Genomic DNA, 25008 nt, shown 5'->3' on the forward strand with positions numbered 1-25008 from the left:
ACCTTCAAGGTCATTGAGTCCAACTTGCAACCTACAGAGTCCCACCACAATTTCAGGGCTCTGGTTGGGCTTCTGGGGAAGGGCTGGGGGCATGGATGGGGCCAAGCTGGGTGGTGACACCGGGGGGACAGCGCGGTGCCACCGGCTGCCTGGGGCTGGAAGCTGCTGGACACGAAGCGCAGGCTTAGCGTGAGTTTTGAACAATGTTTTATTATATGTTTAGTGTTCTCTATACAAAAAAATCCAGTCTTTTCTTTTTACAGTGATTCAAAAAAATGATATCTGAGTATTTTGGCCTTCTTTCACCTCTCATGCAGTCAGTTTATAAGTCCTTATATTAAACACTTTTTTTCTGGAGTCCATAAATCTTCTGGCTGTAAAGTGTTAATTTTACAGCTTCAGATACACATTTCTCATTGGGACGAGTGGGTTAACACAAAGGTGTTTGGGTGTTTTTTTGCTTTAAAAAAAAAAAAAAGGCAAATAAATACATAGAATACTTGAGACCAACCAGGTGGTTTTACAGAGAGGACGGATGGAGAGATATTTACAAACGAAAGAAAAACAAAACAGCCCAGTATTTTTCTTTGTGGTGTGAGCAGAAGAAACAAACATGGAGAACTCTGAGCCGCAAAGGAAGAGGTTTGTGGTGTGTCTGACACGGGGTTAGACTGCGTTGGACAACCAGAGCCCGATGCCCACTGGCGAAGGACACGGAGAGACGGGTGGTGCTGGGCAGGGGGAGCTACTGACGCAGCGGGTGCTCTGTTAGGACCAGAAAAGCAGTTATTTCCCTCAATAAAACAGGTCGTAGTGCAAGAAATAGAAGGTGGGTGGGGTTTTTTTATTATTATTTGTGATGTTTACAAGGTTGGTTTATTTTTTATTGCTTAACTGAAACCGTTTGCTGCTAGTACACGATTAAGCCTGGCACGGCGACGTTACGCTGGGGACCTGCACCAAGGGGAGGCAGCTGCTGGAAAGGGATGGGACGGGATGGGACGGGACGGGATGGGATGGAGGGGATGGGATGGGATGGACAGGATGGGATAGGACGGGATGGAGGGGATGGGATGGATGGGATGGGGATGGGACGGATGGGATAGGACAGGATGGGATGGATGAGGCAGGCAGGGGATGGATGGGGCAGCTGAGTGGTGCTGCTGCCTGGTGGTCCCCTCGCCCCGGCCCCATAGCAGGAGGCTGCCTCTCACCCGGAGGCTTAAAGCAGCTCCCCGTGGCCGGATCCATCTCCAGGGGCAGAAGTGGCCGCTCTGCGTGGGCTTGCGCTTTCCTCTGCAAGAAGGCAGCACTGGACAGGGGCTGTGAGTATGGGGGTGCTGGGACCTGGCTTGCAGACGGGGTGGGCTTTGGGTGTTTCCGTGAGCAGGGTTTTGGGGGGCTCGTACCGAATCGTGGTGGTTCCCGCAGCTTCTCTGTCTCACTGCGACGTCACTCCAGAGGGGACAGGAGCAGCCTAAAGACCACAGCAAAGCAGCAACTGCTCTCTGCTGTCTCGTGCTCGTGCCCCTGTGGTCGGTGCCAGCTGGCCATGCGCACGAAGGACGTCACGAAGCCACGTGCTGCATTTCGGGGGGGCCGTGCCTGGATGCTCCCAGCAGAGCCGGTCTCCAAATCCATGGCACGGCTGAGGTTTGGGCTCAGGCTCTTCTAGAAACAGGCTCAAATTTGCTAGGTTGGAGTTGGACCCAAATTACTTTTCTCCAGCTTCTAAGAGCGCTTTGATTTGGGTCCGGCTCACCTCTCTATATTTTTAAATTTTTAAGTGTTTGCTCCTAATTCAGCTCCTTAATGAAGACACATCTTTTGCAGAAGAGGTCAGAGCGTGCCCTGCTCTGGAGCAGCTGTGCGGGTCCTGGCGAGGGACAGGGACCCCTCAATGGACATTGCAGGGGAGTCTGAGCCCTCCTGCACCTCCCTGCTGATCTCTGCTGAAACTTTAGGGGAAGTTGCAATGAAATATAGTTAAAAAATCATTATATCTTACAATTTTTATGTAATTTTACATGCAGCCAATACGAGCCCATAAGTAATTCACGGGCCCTCTGCAGGCAACGCCTTCCTTGCCTGCGTGCTCACAAGCAAGGCAATGCTCAGAGCCCGTTGGTGTTTCTGTAAGAGCTTTCTGGGGCTTGGTCAGGTCGAGCCCAGCTCCTTTCCTGCCCGCCAAGGCCGTGGTGTGCTGGGCACGCATGGAAAAGCCGCATGGTGGGCACTGCTCTGCTTCCAACAGGACCCGGAGAGGTTTGCTGAGTAAAGCTGTGGTTAAGGGCAGGACACAAACGGAGGCTTTAGTACAGATGGCACATAACACAGACACACGGCACAGACCACCCTGCTTCCAGGGGTGCCTGATCAGCTTCCTCGAGGGTTGGAGATGTTGTGTGGTAGCCGAGAGATTCCTGGTCCCCGTGAGCAGCCGGTCTGCTAAGCAGAGAGACAAAGCAGGGAGAATTTCTGCGCCCGGAGCCCGCTGCTGGGTGGCGAAGGCTGCAGGTTGCTCTCTCCACGTTATGCAAACTCAGCGCCGCTGTCAGGACAGCCGTGGGCTGTCACGTTGGCGATTCCCGTGACCGAGAGCCGCGTTACATCGAGCTGAATGCATTTGCTTAAAAACTGAAGGCGACTGCTGGGTGGGCTGGGGGACGCACGCCTTAAAGCGCATCGGCAGCAGCGGTGGGGATGGGATCGCATCAACCCTGGTGGATGGCTCCTGAGCAGCCCCAGGGCAGCAGCACCCCGGCTACAGGGTCTCTGCCTCCCTTTTTAGGTGGTGCACCCACCTCGCCTGCTGCTCCCTTCCCTTCCAGCTCTCTCCCGTTCTCTCTGCATGGTGCTGCCCCGGCCCAGGCTCCCTTCCCCGAAGCGCAGGGTCGTTGTGCCGTTAGCAGCTTCAAGAAGGTGGCAAAGTACAAGTGAGCAATCCATATTAGTAGAATTATTCTCGTTAGCAATACGTCTTCGTAGCAAACCAGCTTGCAAGCTAAAAGAATAATTGCTTTAATCCTATTGCATTTAATCCATTAAGCTGAACAAAACCCTCCTCCGTAGGAAAGAAACGAAAGAAAAATCCATCCTAACATCATTCGACGTCCGTGAAATGGTCCGAAGAAATCCGATCTCTCTCCGCGAAGGTACCTTTGGTTTCGAAAGTGCAGGAAGTGGGAGGATACACACGGCGTTGGCCACTACGTGCTGGCTGTTAGAAAACTCTACCCTCTACAAGGATCCATGCGGTCTCCGCTGGGACGGCTCCCAGTGTCCTACTCCTACGGGGCCGGCGGGTCGCCCGCCGCCTTAGGGGCGCGGAAGCGGTGTGTGTGTGGGGGGGTTAGGATCAGTTCGTTAAAACTTCCCGGGAAGTTCGAAGCTGTGTAAGGCATGTGAAGGAGCACTCCTACCCGAGACGCTTGGGTTGCGGCGTGCTAACGGGTTGGACCTAAATTGCGTTTTCTTGATATGTAAAAATAACGGAGCGGAGGCGGGGTCCGCGCGCATGGAAGCGTCTCTCAGGCTGATTGATCGAGGGGGGGGGGAAAGGCCACTGTAAGACGGGAGGAGGAGGGCTGGGCTGGGAACACACGGCCTGGAGCATCCCCTGCTGCTGGGGGGGACGAGGAGCTCGGTGCTGTCCCCGAGGGACGCGTGGCCGTGTCCCCACCGGGCTCCGGAGCTGCAGCGCAGGGCGATGGCAGGGATCTGCCACCCGGTCCCCGCGGGTGCTTCTCGGCCTGACCGGGTGGTTGGGGCTGTGTGTGTGTGTTTGTGGTCATTTGTCCTGATTTTTATTTTTTTTTTTCATAAATAAGCAATTTCTGGTCCCCTCGTCCTTTGTTAATACCGGTCCTGCTTCCACTCCCTCTTTGCTACATAAGGTTTATGGAGTCGCCTTTAAAAGAAAGCAGGCATGGTCTGGGGGGCGCTTTTCCCCCAGCTTCTCACAAAGCAAAGACTAAAAGGAAATGGTTTGCCTGTGGTTCCCCAGCCAAGCGGTGCTGTTACCCTGGCGAGCGAGCCTCACCCGGGCTCGGCAGGCGAGCGGCACCCGGCCATCCTCCAGCAACCCCCCCCGGCTCATCCGCAGCTCCTCGTCCTCCAGGGACTCCCCCGAGCCACCCAGAGGTGGTGGGTGGCCCCCAGGGGACACGGACACGGAGGCTCAGCACCCACACGAGGTACGGCGCGGTCCCAGCGGGTTCCCAGTCGAGGTGCTGCTCGGTCTTTCAGGAGGGAGGCTCGGGAGAGGCTCTGGGCAAGGTGCTGCGTGAGGATGGACATCACCGCAGTACCGTGCCGTGGGGGTGGTGCCCAAATATCGACCGCTCTCCTTTTCTTTCATGCCTTCATGACACTCTCGGTGCTCTACTCAGCCCTCTTCCCTCCCCCAAATTCCTTTTTTTTTCCCGGTTATTTGGAACCTTCCTATAAATATTAAAACAGAATTTTTGCTCCCTCCTGAAAGAACAAAAAGGACCTGGGGGAGCCGGCTGCGCCCTGCTCCTGCACCCCACACCCCGCGCCTCCTCCAGCTCCGATTCCAGCTCCAGCCCGTCCGCGCCTCGGGAGTCCTTGCCATTTGCTTGTTTGCGAAGGATAAGATGGCGTTGGCAGCCACCTGGTCTGCCTGTTTGCTTGGATTATTTTTTGTTTTCTATTTTTTTTCTTATTTTTTTTCCTTTTTTTTTTTTTTTTTTTTTTTTTTTTTTACTGTCCTCGGCTGTTCACACGGTTGTGTCGGAGGTAGCGGCGGCGGCGGCTGTTGGTGAACCCCCCGCCCACTACAAACCCCTCGGGCTGTTCGTGGTGCCAGTGTCCTTGCGCTATGCCAGCGAGTAGATAGCATTGACTGGGGACGTGGCTTCCGAGCTCTCGTTGCCTTCCGTCTCCTCCTTGTCCTTCTTCACCGTGTACTGCCCGATGAAGGAGCCGTCCTCGTTGAACTGCCCCTCGCCCCCCTCGCCGTAGTCCACCAAGCTGTCGTCGCTCTCCTGCTGCTTTATCGTGCCGTCCAGGGACGTCTGGCTGTTGGGCAGGGGCTTGTTGTCTTCGTCGCTGGTGGCACAAGACAGACAGACAGACACAGCGAGGATTGAGAACGGGGCTCGCAAGGGAGGTGGCCACAAGCCAAGGGCTGGATATTCACACCTACACCCAGCGCGCGGCTGTGCTGAGCGGGGGGAAGGAGGAAGGTGGGCGCCTCCAAACACCCCGGGTGGTGGGGACAGGACACAGCCACCTCGCTGACCAAACCCCACAGCTGCCTTTTGGTGCTGTGCGAGCCCACCCTCCACGCCTTTTTTCCTTTTAAAAATCAATTTTTTATGCCCAGATGACATCGGTTGCTCAGCTCAGCCCAACTGGGTGCGTGTTGTAAATACCCTTCCCTTGTCATCGCTGATTTTCTTTCTTTCTCCTAGCATTTTAGCCGACCTTGGGGTAACCTCAGTTTAGTGAGCTTCGCTCCCAGCCTTCCCTGCACAACCCCGCTCTGCAGTTTAGGTAGCTCCATGCAACGGGGAGAACTCTCAAAGCACTGCGAGGGGGCACGCACGGGATGCCAAGTTCTGTGCAGCGTCCAAAACTCGTGGGAATTTACCTTTCCAGGCTTACTTCAGAGCATCTGAGCTTGTTTGCTCAATTCTTTACCCTGTTCTCTTTTTCACTTAGAAAGATTAAGCCAGGTCACTGAAAAATAAATAGTCTGACCCGCAGGAAAAAGCAACCTTTTAAAGAAACCTTTTAGCAAAAAATTGGGGAAAAGCTGTTTTCTCTCCAGAGGGCAAGGACTGGTACCTCATAAATAAAGATTGCATCAGGGATGAGTGGGTTGCTTTGTATAAAAATTAATTTTCATATCAATTAGTCATTAGTTCATGTCTGAGCTTGTTCAGCATGCAAATTGTGTAGTACACCTAAAGAGATCACTTAGGTATCTTAAATGCTTTTTCCTCCCCACCGTTCCTGTCTCTTTGTGTATTTCATTTTGTTTTAGTCCTGGTCTCGGCAGGCTCGCCTCCCGGTGTGGCACTCTACCCTGCTCTTTGCTTTTCTCAAAAGTGGTCAAAAAATTCTATTATTTCAGCGCCGTATTAGCAGAGTCATCAATCACAAAAGTAATTCAGCCTCCTGTTTGTTTGCTTTTTGAGAAAAAAAAAAAACAAGTCTCCTGTAGCCTCTTGAGTTCGGGGCTATTTTTCATTAAAAGAGCATCTCAGGACTCGCCCCTTGGATCTCACCCCTTGGGACTCACCACACCAAGGTCTGTCTGATGGAGGCACGGCTAACACGCAGCCGGGGCCGAGGAGCAAAAAGCTCTTCAGCCACGGGAGCAGCCCGGGGAAGGCGTTAACATCTCTCCCTTGCCATTCCCTTACTGGCAGCAGCTCTACAGTGGGAGAGGAATTCGGTGTCCCACAGCACAGCCTGCAGCTTCGTACCGCGTTTCCTTACATCAGCACTTTGGAAATGAAGCCGTGATACAAACCCAGTATCGGAGACCTCGTGTTAACTTGGCATCGCAATAAATAATAACTCGTTAGCTTTGTAAGCGGCTCCTTCTGGAGGGCGGGAGGGGGGAGAATTCAGTCTGCAAGCAGGACTGGTGGTTAGAAAGTCCAATTAATGTCAAGCAGAGAGTGGCAAAACCCAGACCCCTTCATTTAAACCATCCTTTCCCAAGATTTGGGGTGGGTTCAGTCGAAACTGGAGCTAGAACCAGGTTTTTTTTTCCCTAATGGGGGCTCTGCAGTGCCAGACAGCCCGGCACTGCATTTCCCGTACCTGCCCCTGGTTTTACCTCTCTCCAGCACCGCTCATCCTGTTAGTGCATTAGGAGGGCGAAGCAGATCCTCATCAGCACAGTGATGCGACATAACCCTGTTAACATGGATTTCTGTGGGGTTTGCTGATGGGCGCATTAGAGGACCAGAGCACCCAGCTCGTGACCATTTGGGAAACGTCATCCTGAGTGCCATAAATCATTGGGATGGGAGGCTGGAGCCAGGGGGAGGATTTTTAGGGCTGAGGCAGAGCGTGCTGGGCGGTTAGGAGCCAGCATTTTCACTCGTGTCCCTTGCCACCATCCCCAGGTCCCACTGCACGTGGAGGGACCGGCCCGAGGGGGGGCCTGGCTGGTGCTCGGGGGTGCCCTGGAGCATCTCGGAGCAAAATGCAGCTGGTGGGGCACGGGGGTACCCCCGAGCCCAGCAGGAGGTGGGAGGGGGGGAAGGGCTTGTTTAATGTGTTAGGTGGAAGCGGGTATATGGGGGTAGGGAGGGGAAGGGAGAGTTTCAGCTGTGAAAGAAACAAATTGCAAAAAGGAGTAAGGAAAAAAAAAAAACAAAAGAAAAAAAAAAAAAAAAGCTAAATGTGCCGGATTTCTGGCAGCACGTGGTCCTACCTTTCAAGAGACCTTCATGGTCCATGTGGATAGACCAGGTGAAAAGGAGAAGAAAGAATGGGAATAAAACAGAGAGAAGCAGAAAGAGCCTGATCAGAGAGAGATATGATGAGGTATGCATTCACAGGGGCAGTGCTACAAACCCAAACGAAAAGTCACTGCATTCCTCATGGAGCCGACTGCCTCGTTATACCAAATGGAGCCGGGGGACGGGTCCGAGCTGGGTGAGCCGATCCGGAGCAGCAGCGCATGGCAGAGGTGGCCCACGAGCTCTTTGGGTCGCCAAAAGGACCTTTGGCTGCACCAAAGGGACCTCCTGGTGTCCCCTCCATCCCTCTGCTGGGTTCCCGCAGCGCGGTGACGTTGGTGCCCCTTATGGGGCTGGGGACAGCGCCGTGTCCACCAGGCCTGGTCGCTGCTGCGCCGGGTGCTGAGCTGCCTGCGGGGCGTGGGACTGTGCCACAGGTCCCTGTCCTGAGCCAGAGCCGAACTGGAGCCCAGAAGGTAAAAAAACCCACAAAACTTTCCCTTCCCGGCAGCCCGGGTTTCCAGCCGGCTCCCCCACGTGCAGCCTTTGAGCATTTGGTATAATGAGGCACAGTCACGGGCACAGAGCATTGTCCAAGGATAATGGTCTCCTGCTTTGAAAATAAGCTTCTCAGCTTAGCCTCTGCCCAGGAAAACCATTATTCTGTTAGTGGAACAGAAAGATGTGACAGTATCTCTTAATTATAGGCTGCAGAGATTTGCAAGTCGCATGCACGGGGCATTAAGGACGTGAGATATGATGAGAGCGTCTCAGACATGCCATGTGGAGGTGGGGAGGGGAACCAAGGCAGAGCTCACGTCAGCTCAGATCCTGTCCTTGCTTGAAATACTAATTGCCACCCTCCTCGAGCCTCGCGCTGCAATCATTTGGAATCTTAATCAGCCAACAGCGTTTCCTATCAATCCTCCAAGTTCACCTTCCTTTCTGCCTCCTGGCTGGGAGCCTCGCGGCGTTCTCCCAGGAAACCTGGTGGTCCTGACGGGGGGCAGAGCTCACGGACTTGGTGGTGGTTTTCCTTTGGCTGCTTTTCCCCCCCGTCTTGTCTCTGGGATGGGGATCAAAAACGCTGGAGCATCTTGGAGGATCTGCCCCAAAAGCTGAGCCCCCTTCCCCCTCTGATGGGGGGATCCTGCCCTGCTTTGGCAAGTCCATGCCTCCCATGGCACATTCCTGGTGTGATATTCTGTGATATTCCTTCTCCAAATGTTATGTCCACTGCCAGTAACGTGGCAAAAAACCCACACCTGTGGGTAATCACCCCAAAAACCCAAAGCCAAACCCTTCAGCCTCCTGCACCTTGGTCACTCCTGTGGGAACCGTGCCCACGTTCCCTGTTGGTGCCCTTCCACTGCCTGCACGCAGCGGGGCTGCCAAGAAGAGGCTGAGACTCGGCCCAGCAGGAGCTGCAGTTGTAGGATGAAGGCTTCACCCCACTCCTTCCCACTGCCTGCGCTGTTGTGCTGCGGAGCAGGGCTAATCTCCAAGCTCTGCTTCCGAGGGGTTCCGCCGGGACCTTACGGAAAAGCCTCGCTTTGAAGTCAGGCAGACCCCAAGTAAGCGAGCTCACGTGCTTTCAGAGCTGATCTGAACACAACTTTGGGCGTTTTTCCCCTGGTTTCTGCCTTACGAGTAGGAGAGTGGCTGAGCTGTGGGGCGATGCCCCCGAGATCTCCTCAGGCTGCTTCGGGAGCTGACTTTTGTGGTTTGTTTGTTTTTTTTTTTCCCGTGTGCGCCATGAGGGTTGATCTGCACTTCCTAAAAGCCGCGTCCCAGGTCCCAAAATCCCAGCTCTCCGCCTGGGCCGATCCTGCCAGGCTGATGGACGGGGCAGAAGGAAACCTTACAGCAGGCTCTCGGCTTGCTTAAAGCTCCGGGGTTTCGGGCAGGACCCAGCCCCTTTGGCACAGGACTTGCGGAGAGAAGGAGGCAGGAGGAGGAAGGGGGGAGAAACAACCGGGGAGGCTGCGTGGCCCCGGGGGGCTGCGGAGGGGTAGCGTGGTGAGGTCTGTGATGGCTGGGGAGCGGGGCAGATGGGGGGATGTGGTGGCGGGGGTCCGCATGCCGCGCGGGAGCGTACCTGTAGTCGAAGGAGCCGTCCTCCACGTTCTTGTCTTCGGGGTTCAGGTGCTCGTCTTTATTGTCTCGCACTGGAAGCAAGCACAGCCCCGACACGGGTGTTACGAAGCAGCAGGGAGGGTGAAAGCTTCACAGGGGAGCAGCAGAGGCTTTGTGAAATGCCCACAGGGCTCAGGGACCCGCTAAAACCCCGCAGCCTTGTGGGCTTGTCCCCAAAAGCCACTGCCGCGGTGGTGGCACCAGGGCACGGGCACTGAAGGTGGCCGGAGAGGGTGTGTAGGTTGGTGGCTTTTCTTAGGTCTTGGCTGCACTTTGGGAAAATGGAACAAGGCTTTTGTCTGAGAAGGTCTCTTTCCAGATGGGGACGAGCAGATTTGCAGGATCGGGGTCAGGTCACGCAGAGCAGGGGCGTCCAGCTCCGCGACCTGCCTCCTGCGCAGCCCAGAGCCCTCGCTGACCTTTAATTAACTAAAATGCTTCCTACTAATAATAATGTTCCCACTACGGAGGGAGGAAAGTGCTTGTAATCACGGGTGTGTATCTGAGCCCAGCACAATTGCATTAGCCCCTGGAAACCTGCGGATATTGAATCCACGGGCACAAAAGCTGCTGCGCGGCGCCCTTACCTGGGTACTTCCCTCCTCTGCTCCGCTTAATGAAGCAAACGATCAGCAGAATGAGGACCAGGAGAGCGATGGCACACATCAGCCCGATGAACCAGCCCTGGGTCGCGATGTCCACGTGGTTCTTGGTGTAGGCTGGGAGGAAAATTGAAGGGAAAAAAAAAAAAGCTATAAGGGAAGATCCGGACAAGGGAGAGAAATCAATGAGTAGAAGGATTCAGTCCACGGGTTTGGAAAGGACCTGGCTTTAGCACTGCGTTTGTGTGTGTGCTGACTGGGTTATTCGAGACCGTAGCACGGGGATCTGGGGCTTTTTTTAATGGTAGGCCAACTCAACTGTTTAGCAGGAGCTGCAAACAGCAAAGGGGCACGGCATAAAGTAAAACCTAGCACAGACCAGTGAGAAAAGGGCATGGAAAATAATGGCAAAAGAAGCTGGGTAACAGATTTGATCTTGCGTCCCTGTGCCTGAAAGCCGCCTCGGGGGCAGCTTCTGCAAAAAGGGCGGAAAGAAAAGCGCCCGGACCGTAGCTCAGGATGCGAATCCTGGTGTGGAGTGATGCTGAGCAGCCCTGAGGAGCTCAGCAGCAGCCTGGAGCTGGAGAAGCCGGCGTTGCCACAGCGAGGAGAGCCGCAGAGGGCACGGGCACCGCGTCCTGCCGTGGGCACGGGGTCCCAGCAGCCACGGGAGGCTGGGCGAGGAGACGTGGAGGCCAGCGGGACGTGGCCAGACACGAGCTGGGACACGAGGTGGGCACAGAGCCCTGGCCTCAGGTCCTCGAGGGACGTCCCAGCTTGCTGCGCCGCGGTCTGGTAGCGCGTGAAAGTCTTTAGAGCAGCGCTCCATCGCCCTGCCAGGCTGCCGAGTGTCCGCGGGGCTGACGCCAAGCAAGGAGAGGTGTCCTGTCCCCGAACGTGCTCTGCCTTGTTGCGTGCAGCTCCCGTGCACGGTCAGCCAGACAAATCTGTGTCCTATAAATAGCACCGAGCTGCCATTTTCTGGCTCTCATTGACATGCGCTTCGTATTCAGCAAGACAGAGCAGAGGAGAAAATAACCTTCAGCGCAGCGGGGGGCTAAATTTAACCAGACCGCGCAGCAAACGGAGAGAGGTTGTCCTGGCACGAGCAGGGGATGTCAGAGCTGGATGGGATCGAGCTGGGACTTAGTGGGGTTTGTCCAGAACGGGAAGGACAGTGCAGCGAGCATCCTTCATGGGTGTCCATGGGACAAAAAACTACTTGAAATGAGCTTTCTGCTGCTACCCGAATTGGCTGCTTTGGTGCTGCAGAGTGCTGAGAAGGGCTGTGCTGCTGTCTTGGATGCTTTGCCTTGTTTAATTAATTAAGTCAAGCCCAGCCAACAAGACCGCCCAGGCAGAGCTGAGGCAGCACAAGCAGCCATCTCATGTACCTGTCTTGAAATAATCCGATTTTAAACCCACCACCTCCTATGGATAGCAGAGGGGTGGCCCTGGCAGACAAGGTTGTGCCCGTGTTTGGCTTATCTGACACAGATACAGCTCGAGAAGAGGCTGGAGAGGCAGGGCAGTGCTTGGGAGAGCTACAACCAGAGCTGAGGGTTTGCAGCTGGTTCCCATCGCCAACCCCAGAGTGCCAAAAACCCCAGAGTCACCCCCGGAGGGTGCCCAGCACCGTCTGGGTTGGCTCAAAATAGCCCCAGAGGATAAGGAGCTGCTCACACAGGGAGCAGGAAAGGCAGCCCCCCGGTGATGTGCTGGGAATGGAAGGCTCTTGGCACAGAGACCATGACATTAAAAGGGGGTTGAATCGGGAAACTTCCCAAAGAACAGCACTCGGGGCTGCACTTGGTCCTTCAGACTGCCCCCAGGTACCAGGGGCTTTCCTGAAGGTGAAACCTAAGCCCTGCTGTCAGGAGGGACTTGAAGGCAAAACACAGCCCGGGGACATCCCCAGGTAAAGGAGAAGGACAAGGAAGGGCCGTTTGCTAAAGAAATGGTGTCGGATGCAGACCGCTCTGAGCTGGTGTTGCTTTTTTGGTGGGGGTGGGCTGCCTGGGGGTACCCCGGCTCTCCTGTGCTGCTTTTCCCTTGAACGCTGCCCCGCTCAATATTTGCCTTTAAACCAACCTGAGCTGCGTGGTGCAGGAAGATGCGCTTTTATAAGGGAGAGAATGAGATTAGAACAGAAAGGAGCCGGGATCTGGATTCAATTAGCTGAGTGCCCAGGGAGGAAGGGGGAACCAAGCTCTAATGGAGAGCTTGGAAACGGGAGGAGGTCGGGTTAGCAGGCCTGGTGGGGTGGGATTTCTGCATAAAGCAGTGCTAAGGGACAATTAAGGGGGTCTGCAGGGTCTGAAGCACCAAAGCAGCCTGAGAGGTGCGCTTTGTGCCATGGGGTTGGGGCTGAGTTGTGTGCAGGATTGGGGCACCGGTAGGGTAGAGGTGTAATTGCCATCCTTCCCAAAAAAGCAACACATGCCGACAAAATTATAGGCACAGCAATCGTGCATTTAGAGTAAACGAGTGACTGTCATTGCAGCATTCAGCACGGGAGGATTAAGGACCTGGCTGTCAGAGGGGCCGTTCGGATTTGCTCTAATGTAAGGCCAGCGCCGAAGGTAAGCAGTGGAAAGCAGCTGCGCAATCGAACAGCTATGGATTTGGAATGCAGCTGCGGTGACTTTTTAAAAAGTAATTACAATCTCGTGGCAGAAAAAAGGGTTACCTAACAGCCACAGTTTCTATGCCAATTGCAAAGCTGCCCGAATAACAGCAGCAGGTCAGCGACATCGGGTATTTACTGTTGGTGTGTGAAGTCTCACTAGCTCCAGTCCCTCACGGCTCCCCCTTCCAGTGTTTTACCTTTTTTTTTTTTTAAGAATATATCTTTACATTAAGCTCTATAAGCTATATTTGTACTTCTGAAGTGTCATTTACTGTTGGGAAGAGCCCTGTTGGGAGACGGAGCTGTCAAGTTAAGCAGAAGAGAAGTGGTGGTGCACACGGACTGCGTATTTATCTGCGTTCACGCTGAAGAAACCATTAGAAGAGCTATTTGCAAAACATTAAAAACAAAAAGCGGAATGAACAGGGCTTTTTTATCGACAGCATTCCTGACAGCATATGATTGTCAGCGGGGGCCGAGCGCTCGTGTCAGCAGAATCCAGCCAGCGAAGAAATGGATCTGCAGCGTTTGTGCCTGCAAGGACGGCGAGAGCTCTGCGGCTCCCACGGTGCCGGGGCTCAGGTCACCGCTCAGCCTCCATCACGGGGACAAAGGCAGCCAAGGCTCTAGTTTCAATAGTAGCAGTAGGAACCCCTAAATTACAGAAAATAGACACGCCGAGATGGCCAGCATCAATCAGCCGAGGATATTGCTTCTTTTTTTTTCTTTCCTAATGATTCCCTGCCCCTTGGCGCCTGTGGCGCAGGGGGCTGCCTCCTCTGCCCCAGCTCCCAACATGGGGGAAAGCAAAAAAAGAGAAGAGACGGGTCCGAACCAGGGAGCAGCAATCCCGAAAGATGCTGCACGCTGTGGGTGAGGGGGCTGCTGGTGATTTCTGAGTCAGGTGAGGGGCTGGAAGCAGACACAAAATGCAACACATCTCCATGGAGAGGCTGCGTGCCGTGCCCAAGGTCAGCGGGCGCTGTTTTTTTTTTATCAATGCTGGGCAGCGGGAGGCAGGGAGGAGGACTCGCAGCTGCCACCTGTCCCTGTGTCAGCCCCGTGTATCAGAGAATTATTGCTGGAGTCACAGCTCCGAATACGTGGGGTGGGGTGGGGAGAGCTGCTGCTCCCACTGCAGCCCCCCCCCCCACACCAAGGACGAACATTTTGCTTTTCAGCAAAGAGCCCGGGAAGCGCTGGAGCTTTCCATCACCACGCGGCTGGGGCTTAGCAAAACAACTCCAATCCTTTGCAAATTGCAGCCTCTACCTACTGCATTTGTCAGCGTGGGCTGCTGCGGTGCCGCTTGCTCCTTGGCTTTTCAGCGTTCAGACCCCACTCTGACAGCAGCGCGCACAGATTCCTCCGGCAAAACCCGCCGGTGGCACGAAGGAAGTTCTGTTTGTGATTTACTGAACCTCGAGTGTGAACAGTGGAGCTCCAGAAATGCAGAAAGCCTGATTCAGCGCCTGTGCAAGGCGGTAAGGGCACTTCTGTGGCATCCAGTGGGCAGTGTAAGAAGCCCATAATTAGGGAGCTCTGAAAATCACCGAGGTGATAAGCCTGGCAAATTGCTTGCGCAATTAAATGCAAAGTGCTGGGGGAAGCAGACCTGCTTGGCATCTCGCTGAAAAGCCCTGTGCATGCGCCGTGCGTGGCTCTAAAGGAGGCTGCCTGCAAAAACAACACCCTGGTGCTGCCCCTTGCCTCTGCGTGGCACTACCCCAGGGTCCAGCCGTGTGCCAAGGCACCGGGAGATGCGATGCGCACGTGCGGCCACGGGGCTTCGAGCGCAGCGAGGTGCCGACCCCAGCGTGGTCTCTGCCCTCCTTCCAAACCCTTCCTTGCGCCCTGATGGGGATTTTTTGGCTGCTCAGGCAGCTGCTTAACCAGGGCAGGGACGGGCTGGTGGGCGAGGGCTGCGCCGTGCTCGATCCCCTCCCACCACCACGCCGGTGCCCCCGTGGACACGCAGTGACATGCCGCGGACACGCGCCCCGGGGCTGGAGCCCCTCTCACCTGAGCTGGTGGTAAAGGTTATGTACGAGTGCTCGCTGGGGCTAGACCATATGGGGAATACCCACAGCTTGTACACCATCCCCGGCGTCAGATTCGCCAGCTGCACAGAGGAGGGGGTCTGAGCTTTAACGGGGATGGATTTCTCTGTCTTGTTACCTGAGAAACAGAAACCGCACATCAAACCCAGCCGCGGGAGGCTCGGCGAGATTACCTCGTTGGCACCGCAGGTGATGCGTTGTGCTAGCCCCAGGCACCGAGCAGAAATAACACGGCTGGCTGGTCAAGGAGCTATTAACGGCGCCGTGATTAGTACTCACTGGGAATAGGATAAAAACAGCAGTGCAGGAATCAGGTGGGGGCTTGGCTGCATCCCTGCTCGCCGTACTGAAAAATACACCAGGAGCTCTTGAGGAGATCGCTCCCTGCCTTCAAGTCCTGACAGATCCTTTATCTGCCCAGCCTCGGGTCTGGATACTTGGGGTTTTACAGCAAACGGGCTGGAATTTGCCTGGTGCCTCTCAGCTGATCAGAGGGTTTTGCCAGTGGGTTGAGGTTGGTGGGCAGCTGGACGCTGCAGCGAGCACACGAGCCCGCTCACCCCAACTGGGATGTGGCTCAGGGGCATCGCCAACATCCCACAGGGCTGGAAGGGAGCCTTGGGAGCTCGGGACTTGGCCTGCAGGCTTTGGAGCCTGAGTTGTGGAAAATAGTTCAGAAGGGGGAAAATGGAAAATGGAAAAATTCCCCAGCACATCCTGCTCTGTCTGCAAAGAGACCGGGCACTGGCTGTGCCGTCAGAGCTGTTTTAAGTCATCAGCAAGGTCATCTCTTAGCATGGTAAACGGCCAAAAGTGGCTCACTGTTGATGGCGAGGTGTAGTTGGCTTATTTTAAATGCCAATTTAAAACCAGCATACCAGACGATAAGACTGAAATGGCTGGGAAATAAAGTCAGAGATAAGCAGCGTTCATCGCTGCCTATCTATTAAAAAATAAAATATAACCAATAACATGTAAATGCCTTTTCCAAACAAGTACTAAGCAGAGGCACTGACTTGGAGTTTCCAGACTACGCACAGCCTTACAATTGCAAGAGACACCGATATCCGATACGCCAGGAGGTTTGGGATCAGAGGGGATTCTGCCAGCTCCAGGCTCAGCAAGCCCTTCGAGGGTATATAAAGCCCCTCCAATTTGTGTAATTTGTTTGCTGTGAAAGCTTTGTCCCCATTCATATACACACGTTTATATTTTCAAAGGCTCTTTACACCAAGCCCGCATGGAGCCCAGCTCAATGAACTAAACACATTCGTGGTTCGTGCATACGAGCATCTCACAGCCATCAGCTCAAGGAGGGGGAATCTCTTGTGAGTCACCAGGAATACTTCTGGTGCTTTCTAAATGGCTACGACCACATCCTGCCACCTCCTCTCCCCTCCACGTGGCCACAGAGCATCTTTCAGCACACAGTAATTAAGACTGAGTTACAGATTGCAGCCTTGAGAGCTGGCAGGATCTCTAATGGCATCACAACCCTATAGAGTCCCCACGCGATCTGATGCTTACTGGTGATATACTTAACCACAAAGTCAGTTCCTGCAGAGTAATTGTGGCTCCAGGTGATGTTTGCCCAGTTACTATTAGCCAAAGCTCTTATGTCCCATATGGACGATCCATTGGTGTCTGGTGGACAGGTTAGAAGAGGAGTTAGTATTGTGGATTAGACAGAAATGAGAGCTCACCTAGCGTCGGGTACCAGCAAAACCTTACAAAACCATTCCTAAAATTAATGCTTCGACACCTACAGACGTATCTGAGGCCACATTTGTTTCTTACAAGAGCCTTAAGGTCAAACTTTTGGGGGATGTGGGCTAGCAATAGCTCGTTGCTTGTTGGCATTGAAGTCCAACTGCCTTCGGTTTAGCTGGGAAATCTGAAGCCCTCCGTGGCATTTCCCTGAAGACCTCGGTCTGCAGGGAAATCTCCTGGCTAAACCCCTGCCTAAACGAACGCAAGATGCACGCATGAGCGGGCACGGACTCACTACCAGAGCGGGGAGAGAATATTTTTATGTTACTGGGTCTAGAGACAGCCAGTGGGGCAATGAAGTCACTCGTTTCTGATTTTGAAGTTGAGGATTGTCGACATTGCTTTGGAGAGTGGATGAACTTCTATTTCTGGCGAGGTGGAGCGAAGCCACCAGCTCAGTGTGCTTTAAGAGCTTCCACACAAATTGCGCCTCGATTTTAGCGTTAATTATTTGCTTTGGGACGTAGCTTAGGATTTGGTTGGACAAAACACCAATGAGTAACTTCCGTCCCTGGAAGGAGGGCAGCTATGTGACTTTTGGGAAAGGGCAACGGAGCCCCTAATGCCGGGGAGGGGGGGGGACGTGACCTGGAGCCCCCCCTGCAGCCCCAACCTGCGCTGCCACGCGGGCCCCCTGTCTGCCTGCATTACAGCTCGGGCTCTGGGCTCGTGTCCCCGGGGCTGTTCGGCCCCGTGCTGTTCCTCGTGCCGCTCCCCGACTGCTTTTTGCTTCTCTGCCTCTTGTCCTCCCGTTCCCCGTGGCTGCAGCGTGCGCAGGTAATTGCCCCTTTGCAATTAGCAGCGCTTCCCATGTGCTCACTGAGCTGTGACTGCGTTGTGGAAACGATCTCGTGAACCTGCTTCATTCCTGAGCCCTCGGACGTGGTGCTGAGGCTGCAGCTCGCTCCCTTGCACCAGTTTTTAAACTGATTTTGCTAGGGCAGCGCTTGTGAGTGCGTTCTATCCAGCTACGTAACTGAACTCCTTCGATTGCGTTCCCTTTTGCTCCGAGCTTGGTTCCTTTCTGAACAACCTGCCTACCACCCCGCAGTGTATTCACCGCAGGTCCTGTTGCTGCAGTGTTTATAAAAGCTCCGAGGGCTGCCTCTCTCTGGAGCCACCAGTAAAACACAGAGCAGGGACCAGCCTGCACCTGGCCCGCTGGATCCCCTGCTCCAGCAGTGCTTTCTCTGGCCCTCCTGAACCCCAGGAGCAGAGCTCCTGTGGCTGCCGACACCCCCCAGGTTCCCTGGGGGCTCTGACGGGGTCGCGTTGCAGAGAGCGGCAGCGCCACGACCCAAAGGGCTCCTGTGAGCCCTGACAGGTCTCTTAGCTAACAGACGATGGGCTAAATCTGAAGTGACATCTATGGTAGTAACCGAACCTCATTTTAACAGCAAAAATAGTACTTTGGTGGGTCTTCTACATCTTTCCCGACCCTCACACTAATTCAGAAGCGTGACACCCCAGGGAGAGCTGTGTTTTCGCAGAGTCGGGCTGGGACCAGGAGGGTGGCACAGCCTCCCCACGTCTTAATCCCTGAGTCTGTGCCACCTCCGGCTTGCAAAGCCACTCCCGGAGCACGGGGCGCCTCTCACCGTGTGGGTGAGGCTTCTCCTGCACCCGTTACCAATCCTGGCTCTGAGCGAGAAGCGGGGAAAGCCCCCGGAGGTTTTGTAGGGGAGAGAGGAAAAGGAAAGCTCAGTACCCAGCTCCTGCTTGGTGGTGGCTGCCGGAGCCCTCTCTGTAGTTGTTGTGGTGCTGGCGGCGGTGGTGGCGGGCAGGGTGGTGGCGGCTGGAGTGGTGGTGGTGGTGTCGGTGGTGGTGGCGGTGGTGGTGGTTGTGGTAGTTGTGGTAGTTGGAGTGGTTGGGGTTGCCGTAGGGCTGGCGAGATCGACTGCGGTTGGAGGCAACCAGGTCGCGGCTGGCAGAGGGAAACGCAGACACTGGCTGTGGAGAAGCGGTTACGGCTCCTCGGGCTCGCCCTCGCCATTCCCAACGCCGAGCATGGCACCATGCAGACCTGGAGGTCTTTCCCCTTCCAGAACCGGGGCGAGCAGGGAGCAGGAGGGAGGTGAGCAGCACCCAGCCCCTGCTCCTGCGCCCGCCTGGCGTGCACCAGCCACCCAGCAGCTCCGCCGCCTGCGCTCGGCCTCCCGGCTCTCTGCCAGCTCCTCCTGGGGCACCGAAGGGCACCACCAAGTGGGGTCCGTCACAGGGATGAGCAGGGTGGGCTGCCCAAACCCATCGCCCCCTTCAGCTGAGAGCTTTCCAGGCTTTCCGAAATGAGGAACCGGACCAGACTCTTAAAACACCACCGTCCAATTTGTGGTGGAGCAAGGGGAGCCCCGATTACACTAATTCAGCAGCCCCGGGACGACACCTCCGGTATCTTTGAGCTGCCAATTTGGCTTGAGGCTTAGCTGTGTCCTTTCCTGCTGATCTCTGTGCTGATCCTGCAGCCGGGTGATGAAGCAGCCTTAGCACTGCCGGGGTCTTAGCTCTTTGGTGGGTGCTGGATGCTACCGTGCCATCACCGCCCCTCGCCATTCACGTTTAAATTAGGACAGAGGGGTTGGCACACCCTAAGCTTTCTAGAGAAAATTTCTGCACAATTTGGTTTCTTAACAGCCCTTGTTTGCCCCCACCCACATGGGTGAGCCAAAGGGTAGGGGTGCACATTGCACACACCTCTTGGTGTGGTTGCACAGGGTCCTGAGCGCCACCAAAGGAGGGTGCAGGGCTTGGGCTGGCTGGAGGAGGCAATAAGGAGCCCGATCTGCCTTTTGGCTTTGGCTTGGCTCAGGACTGCAATCGTTGCTGTGAGCAGAGTGCTTGGGGCTGTAGCTGGCTGTCACGAATGGGAAACAGGAGCTAGCAGCAGCACCGGCCTCGTGGCTGGGGCATTGGAAACTATTGCTGAATGCCCTCAGGTATGAAAGGGCAGCGCTCTGTAAAAACTGTTTGCCCTACTGCCTGAAAAGCTGCCAGCAGAAAATGCATCTGGAGAGCTGCTTAAACTGCCGAAGGTAAATGAAATCCTGTGGTGCTCGCATTAAATTGTATTTACTTACTCTTCTGTAGATCAAGGGATTACAAAGCCCCATCAGGCAAATGAAAATGGCTATTGCAAATATCACCCAAACAAGAATAGCTCCAGGAAAGTGTTTTAAAAAGTGTCCCAGAGCAAAGCCATGCCCTGCTTTATCACCAAGCCAGTCCCAGCTCAGCTTGCATGGGAGCGAGCATCCCTTCAAGGCTACCAACACACCAGAGACCATTCGGAAAGGCCAGAGCTAAGGCCCCAGGGTGGCTCCCACCAAATCCGAGCCCTTCCAGCAGTCCCAGGGCAGAGGAGAGCAGCAGGTGAGGCCGTCCAGCTCCCTACCGCGCGCAGCTGCAATAAAACCACGGTTACCAGCACGTCCCCAAGGCATGGCCAGCACGACCCCGTGGCGTGCCCGGCACCTCGCCACCACAGGGACCGACCGACGGCGCCTCGCAGAGCCTCATGCAGCAGCACAGCGCCCGATGGAGCAGCAGCAGGATGGAGCAGCCGCCTCCCTCCCACCCCGGCCTTGTGCGACGGAGCCAGCCCGCGACAGACGGCAGCAACGGTGATGGGAGCCAGGCTGGGGGGGGTGGGAGAATTGCACGACTTTGTCCCCAGGGGTGCACGTGGTGTCACAAAGCTGGCCCTGACCTGGCTGAGCCGTGGCAGTGGGGGGAGGATAGGGGGGTGCTGTTGTGCATTGCTTTCGCTCACCCAGTTTTTACCAAGCCTTCACTTTTCTGTGTCCTGAGGCTTCAGTCTGCTGATTCATGGCATTTTTCGGGAGGTTAAGTGATTAGTGGGGCTACTGTGAATGTGATCGTGCTGCAAGTCCTCTACTTGGGCTTGCAATGCCCACAACAACCCTGCACAGTGGAGACTCCTTCCTAGCTGATGCATCTCCTCTGTGAATCCTCGATTCACAGCAAAGGAGAAGACGACCCACCGAGGCACCGAGCACCTTGCTGAAGGGCAGGAGCTGCAGGAAGAGCTGCTCCAACGCCCAGCTCCCAGCCCTGGTGCACGTCACTGTGCCATGCTGCTCCCGTGCAGCACCCCAGCAGGCTGTGGGCATCGCCTGGTGCTGCTGCAAAGGCTTTAGCAGAAGGCGAGAGCCCTTCTTAATGCACCCCTAGACGGGCAGAGATGATCTGGGGTAAAATATCCCTCATAGAGGGGGGCATCACCCTGCCTTATGCGCAGAGCCACGCTGCCTGCGGGATGTATCCCGCTGCACGGAGCTCTCCTGGGTGCCACGGTGCCAGCAGCCCCCCTGTGGTTGCCTGATCCGGGCACCTCAATCCTGGCTGATGGTGGTGCCAGGAGGGATTTGCCCACGCTGCTCCAGCAGAGCATGAGCTCTCCTGGAAAGGCTCCCCACAAGCAGGGCAATCGCAGCACATCAGGGTAACGCGGGCTCACCCCCATCTCACCCCCATGAGATCGGCTGCGTGCGTCGGCACCGGGATAGGAAGGAGCCTGGCAGGACTAGGAACGGGTACAAGGTGGGAGCTTTGGCTCCAGAAAGCAAGAGGTCAGCGAGGGGCAGGAGGAGAGCCTGCCTGCGGGCAGCACCGGGCAGGATGAGGCCAGCCCGGGCAGCGGGGCTCCCGCTGGGCTGGGGGATTTGGTCCTCATCTGCCCCGGGAAGCACAGCTGCAGCCTCATTTGTGTTTGAATACAAAATGTATGCGAAAGAAAAAGCTCAGCTGGTAGATTTGGGGGAGAGAAGATAAGGGGCATTTACCGGCCTTTGAAATCCATCCCCTAATGAGAGCCGAGTTCGGTCTGGGGGAAGGCAAAGCCGGTCTCCGACAGAAGATCAGAGCTCCCCCCAGACAGCGAGGGGCAGGGGCCCCAGCACTGCAACCAGGGCAGGGCTCATTAAGGATGCTCCTGGCTGGCAGCTCCAGATCTGCTCAAACCAAGTGCTCGGTTTTACAAGATCATCCCGAAACCACACGCATCCTCCTAAAAACGCAGCTCTGACACTTCCCTGGCTGTGCATTGCTGCTGGATTTATCTCCCTGCATTCCCCCCTCGCGGGTTCACTCGGGGACTTTGGCAGCGTTTGCCTCGTGTGCGGATGCAGGACCACGCACCCAGCCTTCACCCGAGGGCTGGGGGAAGAAAACCTCCCAGGCAGGAGGTGCTGCAGACAAGGGGCGGCCGCTTTTCAAACTGCAGGGCAGAGCAGCACCCTGAAAACTGGAGCATCCAAGGAAGGAGGCTTCAAACAGCCCCAGCGTGCCCAGAAAAGCCAGAGAAAAAGCCAGCAGTAGCAATGTTCATTCTCTGGCTCCCACAACAGCTGAGCCCCTCTTCCTGGAACACGCAAACCGCCGCTTAGCTCATAAATCGGCCCTGGCTTTGCAAGGCACAGATTGCTTTTTCTGTCTGCAAGATACATTAGCCTTTCTGGTGGAGGAGACCGAGGGGCACAGTGGGGAGGAGACGCTCTCGTAATGGGCAGGGGCTGCAGCAGTCTGGCTGTAGCAATTAATAGGCTAAGTAATGAGGGAGATGCTTGCAGCAGGAGGGCTGCTCGAGAGGCTCCTTCTCTTTGCTGCGCCCTGGCTCCTCGGGTTGGGAACGGGCTGGTAAAAAGGAGCCCGAGCCCTGCGCAAAAACTGGGGGATGCTCAGAGTGAAGAAATCTGCGGATAAGAATCGTAAAAGCAAAAATTCGAGGCATGGGAGAGGGAGGGAGCCTGCTCCGAGACGTGCTCGAGCCCTGCTCCAAGTGGTGTGGGGTATCACCGAGCAGTCGCGTGTTTTTGCAAAATACAAAAACCAATGCACAGCCATACTGCTCGTTAATTATTTAAAGATGCTTTTAATGTGTTGTTAGGCTGCAGTTACAGCTTTCCCTTGGGTGTGTCTACAAAATAATTAGGCTTGGAGAAATTTGATTAATTTTTCATGAATTTAGATGATTAGCCAAATACATTTTTGGACTTTTTTTTTTTTTTCCCATCTCCCTCTCACGGTTTCTAGCAACAGAAGGAGATTGTTGAAGTCTTTATCAGAAAGAAAAAAACTGCTCCAAATCTGACAGCTATAAGAAATTTGAGACCAGAAAGAAGCGATTGAATGGCATCTAAAAGAGAGGGGTCAGCAGTTCTCTGTATCGCTGCTGCCGCCCATTTCCAAAATGAACAATTGAGCCTTTCTCCTCCGCTTCCTAGCTATGGAGCGACAAGAAGGGAACAAACAAATCAATGTTTTCAAAGTCCAAGACCAATGCTGTTTACGACCCTGACAAAAGGACATGCACAAGGGTAGTTTGGGATCCAGTTTTTGTTTGTTTCATTCGTTGTGCAGACGAGAGCCCTTTGCACGGCACCTGTTCCCCAAAGCACCTCTCCCTCCATCCAGCTCTGGCTTAGGAAATGTAAAGGCTTCCTAAGGTGAAGCCTCTGCCCTTCACTTTGATTTCATCAAGTTGCTCCAGTTTCTCACATGCCTACAGAACAGCTACGACCCCACGTATGTAAGGTTTCCCCTGGAAAAAAAAAAAAAAAAAAGGCCATTTTTCAGTTCCAACAGCCGATGGCAAATAGCGCTTTACTGCAGTTTAAGAACAACTTTCACTGTGAATCTGTAAAATCTACAAAATCTAGGTCACTGAGCGGAGATGAATCTTTAGAGAAAGGTCAAACTGCATTTCGCTCGAAACCCCTACGTGTTTGGAAGAGGAGCAGCCTCCCAGGACCAACACCGCTTCAGCCGCGGAAGCAGCGCCCGCAACCTGCCCGCGCTGCCTTGCCAGGACGTGCCCTAACACGATGCGACACTGGGCTCGATATCAGGATGAGGATTTGTTCTGTGTCTTGCTACAGCTTACACTGCCTCGATTCCTCCCGAAGAAGCGTATCGCAGCCAGAAGGCTCTGAATGCTGAGAGTTAGTGCTTAAAGACCTGCTGCTCCGCTTACTGCTCTCCAGCCTCCTTCCAGTGTCTTTGTGTGTCTTTGCTCTTTGCCATTTCTCCTAGCAGAAGGAAAAAATAGAGGAACAGCCCCTATTCTTACAGAATTTAATGAATGTATCCTTTGAACGGCAACTCGTCCATCTAGCTTCCAGGAGCTTAAGAAATTATTCCTGAATCGATACGATGCTGGATGGATAAAGAGATCGCGCCGCGCTTTCAAAGTTCAGCAATACCTGCTGAAAGCAGAAATCGACTTCAGAAGCTGATCCCGATCCACAAAGAAAATCTGGATTCTTGTGGGTGGGCTAAACCCTGGCTGAGGTACGGCTGCAGCAGCAAACCAGCCCTCAGGGGTTCCCAAAGGTTTTGCTTGTTTTCGGTTTCCCGACAGCCGAAGCAGACCAATCTGTTACCCCCTAACGTTTGTAGTTTAAGGAAGAGAAACACAGTAAGGAGAAGATTGGCAGCTCTTCAGAAAGGGAAAATAAAAAGCAAAATAATGTTGAGTAGAGACGTCACGGCAACAAAATAAAAGGAGGAGAAACGCCTAGGAGATAGGGAAGCACAACCTAGAGGTGCGCAGAGCGGGTCCTGCGCTTCGGCAGCGCTCCAGCCCTGGGGCTGCAGCCAGCAAGGGCAAAGCACGACCTCTTCCAGCACCCTCAGTGCAGGGCAGAGGGTCCAAAAAGAGAGCCTGAAAGCTTTTCTGTAGCACTAGGGGCGTGCTGTGGGTGGACACATCCCCTAGTGCTGCCGCTGCCCCTCGAGCACCGGGTTACAGGGCTGTAACCCCTGTGGGAACGCCGCATCGGGGGGGGGAAAAGTCGTGGCTGCAGCTCTTGGAAGAGGTGGGCGTCCTCTGGGCACCAAGTTATGCTAAGGCTTTGCACTGTTGACCTGGATAATTGGACGCTGGATTAATTGGGGATTCAGGTTTCCTTGAAGCAGGTGGGTACCCTGCCCCCCGCTGTCACGAGGAGGTTTCTGTGTGCTTCAGTGCTGCTGGAGAAATGTGCAATATAGAGGGCAAAGCCAGCAATAGCCTCGCATGCAGACATGCACAGCTGGGGCACAAACGTTGTCCTTAACCCTTTCAATGGGCTTGGAAGCAAAAGGATTGTCCTGCGTTAGAGCCCTGGCAGCCCTAAAAGGGAGAGGTTTGGAAAGGTTTTGGGGTGTTGCACAGGGCAGCGATGCCGAGGCTTACAAAGGGAGAGGGCTGGTGCAGACCTGGAGCGAAAATCCTCATTAACAGTGCAACTTGACTCTCATTTCTGCTTGCACAGCCCGTGGCAGCTGCGCTGTTTGGCCATCATTAGGCATCTCGGAGGCTGTTAAGGCTGCTCGGAGATATTTTGATCCCTGCAGACCCAGCCCGG

At 54.8% G+C, this 25008-nt stretch overlaps 1 protein-coding gene across 22 annotated transcripts in view; it reads right to left on the bottom strand.

Annotated features, from left to right (window-relative positions):
• Positions 1-190: 190 nt before the first annotated feature.
• Positions 191-25008, bottom strand: part of NFASC (neurofascin) — an 82957-nt gene continuing 58139 nt past the window's right edge. For 11 of the 22 annotated variants that reach the window (XM_072028337.1, XM_072028335.1, XM_038168391.2 and 8 more), the window contains 6 exons: positions 18354-18569; positions 16403-16519; positions 14838-14993; positions 10172-10303; positions 9547-9616; positions 191-5073 (listed from right to left, as the gene is read on the bottom strand). In XM_072028337.1, coding sequence (XP_071884438.1) covers positions 4842-5073; positions 9547-9616; positions 10172-10303; positions 14838-14993; positions 16403-16519; positions 18354-18569 — 923 coding nt within the window. In that variant the 3' untranslated portion in view covers positions 191-4841. The remainder of the gene's footprint in view (positions 5074-9546; positions 9617-10171; positions 10304-14837; positions 14994-16402; positions 16520-18353; positions 18570-25008) is intronic. The other 11 variants (XM_027444827.3, XM_027444822.3, XM_027444821.3 and 8 more) reach the window with 2 other exon arrangements.

This window comes from Anas platyrhynchos, chromosome 27, assembly GCF_047663525.1.
Source record: "Anas platyrhynchos isolate ZD024472 breed Pekin duck chromosome 27, IASCAAS_PekinDuck_T2T, whole genome shotgun sequence".
Classification (NCBI taxonomy): domain Eukaryota; kingdom Metazoa; phylum Chordata; class Aves; order Anseriformes; family Anatidae; genus Anas; species Anas platyrhynchos.